This window comes from Liolophura sinensis, chromosome 6 (assembly GCF_032854445.1).
Source record: "Liolophura sinensis isolate JHLJ2023 chromosome 6, CUHK_Ljap_v2, whole genome shotgun sequence".
NCBI classification, from domain to species: Eukaryota; Metazoa; Mollusca; class Polyplacophora; order Chitonida; family Chitonidae; genus Liolophura; species Liolophura sinensis.
The window spans coordinates 19,688,398-19,692,141 of NC_088300.1; the positions used below are offsets into that span (position 1 = coordinate 19,688,398).

At 36.8% G+C, this 3,744-nt stretch overlaps 1 protein-coding gene across 1 annotated transcript; it reads right to left on the reverse strand.

Annotated features, from left to right (window-relative positions):
- Positions 1-209: 209 nt before the first annotated feature.
- On the reverse strand, positions 210-3,429 carry LOC135469110 (mammalian ependymin-related protein 1-like). The gene is made up of 6 exons (XM_064747642.1): positions 3,308-3,429; positions 2,428-2,462; positions 1,906-2,040; positions 1,511-1,691; positions 731-821; positions 210-486 (listed from the first exon to the last, which is right to left on the reverse strand). Exons 1-6 carry the CDS (start codon positions 3,372-3,374, stop codon positions 414-416), a joined length of 582 nt encoding a protein of 193 aa, XP_064603712.1. The 5' UTR covers positions 3,375-3,429; the 3' UTR covers positions 210-413.
- Positions 3,430-3,744: the final 315 nt, after the last annotated feature.

Here is a 3,744-nt window from a genome sequence, read left to right on the forward strand (position 1 = left end):
CCCATTCCCCATTATATAAAGTAATCGACAAAATGTAAAACTGATAAATGGAACATATCAAGATTGACATATACAGACAAAGGCAAACATCTACACGGACAAACCACGAAAACTAAATCGACAGTGTCAACCATAGTCGACTAACATAAATGTTAGCATAATCAACACATTCAATACTAGCCAACATAACCTGACAAACTTCAGATGAGTGTATCTCCTGTAGTTTTATTTCGCAAAGCGCCATCAGGACCGTGTCCTGTGCATTGTTTATTCCGTATCTCTACTTTGCGTAAAATGTACAGATATAAATGCTAAAGCTTCATATGACAATTTTGGTGTGATTCCTTGACATGCGTGATGTTAGCTGTCGATTCAACACTCACTGACTTGAATATGGATAGGACGAGAGGAGACTATACTGTGCTGCATTCCGAAGGTGGTACGAATTTGTTTGGGTCAGAAATCCCCAGTGTGACGTCGTAAAAACTGAAAGGAGACAAAAGCAATAAATAAGTCGTGGCTATGTACTTTTTTTTTTTTTTTTTTGTGGTTCCTTTTGTTGTTTTTTTTTCTTTGGATAAAATAATTCACAAATAAATTCATGATATACTATATGTAACGATATATATATATATATATATATATATATATATATATATATATATATATATATATATATATATATATATATATATATATATATATATATATATATATATACTTTACTTACGTTCTCGAGACAAAACGCTTGGAAGAACTATAGTAAGTGTCGAACAGAACAGGCACACAACCGGGTTGAGTGAACACTCCCACGTAATAATCTGTGAGGAAAAACAAAACATAGATAATGTACAGTGTACACAATCGGCGTAATGCTTTATAAGAAGAAACAATAACATGATGATGAATAATTTAAAACTGTTCCGAAAAATAAATAAATAGATAGAACCCTCTTTAAAAGTGTTTTAAAAGTTTGGCATCCTCTCCTGGTTCCGAAATTGGCTTGTAATTGCTCTAGATATCAAGTAACAAATATTCACACAGACAGACAAGTAGATAGACAAACATACAAATGGATACACAAAAAGATAAAACATATAGGTGTACAAACTCATTAATATTGACAAACACACACGGGGGTGGGGGTGGGGGGAACTGATATAGATAAATACATAGACGGACAGAGAGAGAGAAACAGACAGACAATATATAGAGAGATACAAATAAAGGAAAAGATAAGTTGTCATTTATTAAGACAAACATAAGCATAGACAAAGAGACAGAAGACAGAAAAAACCCAAACAGACGAATGGAGAGATACAAAGACAGATACAAAGAAAACGTACAGAAAGCAGGGAAGCAGACAAACATACAGGGTGACCAAAACATCCACAGAACAGAAAAAAGGGTCTAAATATAGCCTCATCTATCAGAAAATAAAACGATTCCATGTAGAAATACCAAGTTACAAAGTAGTTGTCATCTTTAAGTAAGTAGTACATTAACATACCGGTTTCAAAAAACTTTCCGGTCCAGCGTGTCACCAAAACGCCTTCGTTCGTTGCGCTTGCGCCGATGTAGGCTTCCCCGTCAAATGTGGCTTCGGGTGGAATTCCATACGGGTGCCACGGACGACTGAGGCCAGTGACGTTACACTGTCTCGTGCGAAGGTTCAAGCGGTACATCCGGAACTGCAAAAACGGTTAATTATGTCATTTAACATGAATGTAACTTCTAATTCGCAACCTGCTATCTATTTTTATACTGATCAGTATTCACGATATTTCGTTTCACAACAGCTAGATAAAAAATGATAAATATGGGTGGAAATTCCATGAGAATTTCCTTGGAAAGTATTGTATATCCTCACAAGTGTATTAATGTTATACATGCAATGTTTTTTACCTCGTCGAAAAGGAAAAGTTCATCGTAGTAATCTTTGTCTGATCCAATATCTAGCTCCTCAATTCTCCGGATACGGCGATTCACTTCATCATAGGAGATTTTAGCGAACCGTTCAAAATTATCCGCCCGATCAACCTGAAATACAGTCATGTCAATTTTAAACAAATCAGCTTGTTTGGCCGCAAATAGTAAGAAATATGTTGTACCGATTCCTAAAATATAGGAAAGCCAGCAGAGTTAAATGCATTTTGATTGCGGATGTACGGTACCGTAATAGGACTATTCCGTTATTTTTTTTTTTGTAATTTCAAATCTATATATTAGGATTTAATGCATCGAATGGGTGGACTTTAAAGGCATGTACTGGGGCCATCTGTTCTAAAGTGTTTTCTTGCTAAATCTTATTTCCAGTTTTGTTTTTACACAAAATATAATAATATAAAGTATTACTGCTATAATACACCTTTGAACAATGGGCCCGCGGTACTTTAACTTAGTAAAATGACTTTGTTCTTCGCTCACCTCAGCCTCCCGAGCTTCCCATATCGTCGGGGTTTCTAAAAATAGACAGATACATGTGAAGCAGAATTCCAACGGAAATACAATGGATGCAGAATTTGTGATTCTAGTCTCCAAGACAAAATGGTCCATTATTTTTTGACCCAGGCAATCAAACAGTCGTTTTATTTAGCGCGTTTTCGCCAATCAATGCATCAAATGAATCAGTATGAACAAATTGGAATTCATACTAGACCTCGACTTAGATCAGTCGTTACCTACTTATGATACTCAAAAAACCCTATATAAAACGCATCTGTAACACGTAACTGCTCAGCCTTCCACTCATATTAATTAAACGAGTAAATAGAACCCGGTGAACTATTTACTCATTACTGTTACCGGAATGATTGACCATCGCTGTATGCAACATGTGCAATGTCAAACCCATATCGCGGAGAGTTGGTTACAAGAATCGTCGCCAAAACTGTCGCAAACTGTAACCATGGGCATGGAGAATGTTTTACAGGTCATATACACTGTGAACATGGCTCATTCGTTTAAGATACAAAATAAAGCAGCGCAAGAATATACACCAAAAAAAGACATCCTGTTTTTTTTTTGTTTGAAGTTTAGCAATGTGGAAAGCGTTATCCTCAACTTGCCATTCTGTATTAGAGAAGTATCTTTTTCCCCAAATTCTTTGATGCAAATCACAGCCGAATTTGTTGATAGATCATCTAAAACAGGTGTTACAAGTTCTGCGTCGTAAGCTCTTTTATAATAGCTGTATCCAAATTCGCTTCCATCTTGGTGTAGATCTTGGTAAATAGGATAACAGTTAACATAGATTTACCTAAAATCCTAATAAAGTACCGATATGTTTGAAATAAAACAAACTTACCACAGGGAGTTGGAACCTGGCCGTAGGCCAGTCCTACAAAAACGACGAGAATAACCAGAGATTTCATGCTGGACCTGAACAACAGAGTTCTGAGCCGACAGTGCCAGAGGCTCGTGGAATACGGAGACACAGTTACTGCTGGGGATGGGGCGAAGGGGGAGTAGGGACAAAGGGAGAAAAACTAAGGAACAATAGACAGGTTATCTTACTATCCGCACGTGGTTTCCGATAGGTACAGCCATCCCTCAGTGGATCACTTATCAGTTACATTACAATGAGACAATCAGCACTTAACAAGAAGTGGGTCCATCTCCAGATCACATGAATGGCGTACCATCGTGTAACAGTTATTCTCTTACGTCAAGTGGAATATGACATTCGTTTTTTCGAAAGATAACCGATGAATAAAAGACAGGCCAACGCTTAAGCTGAACTTT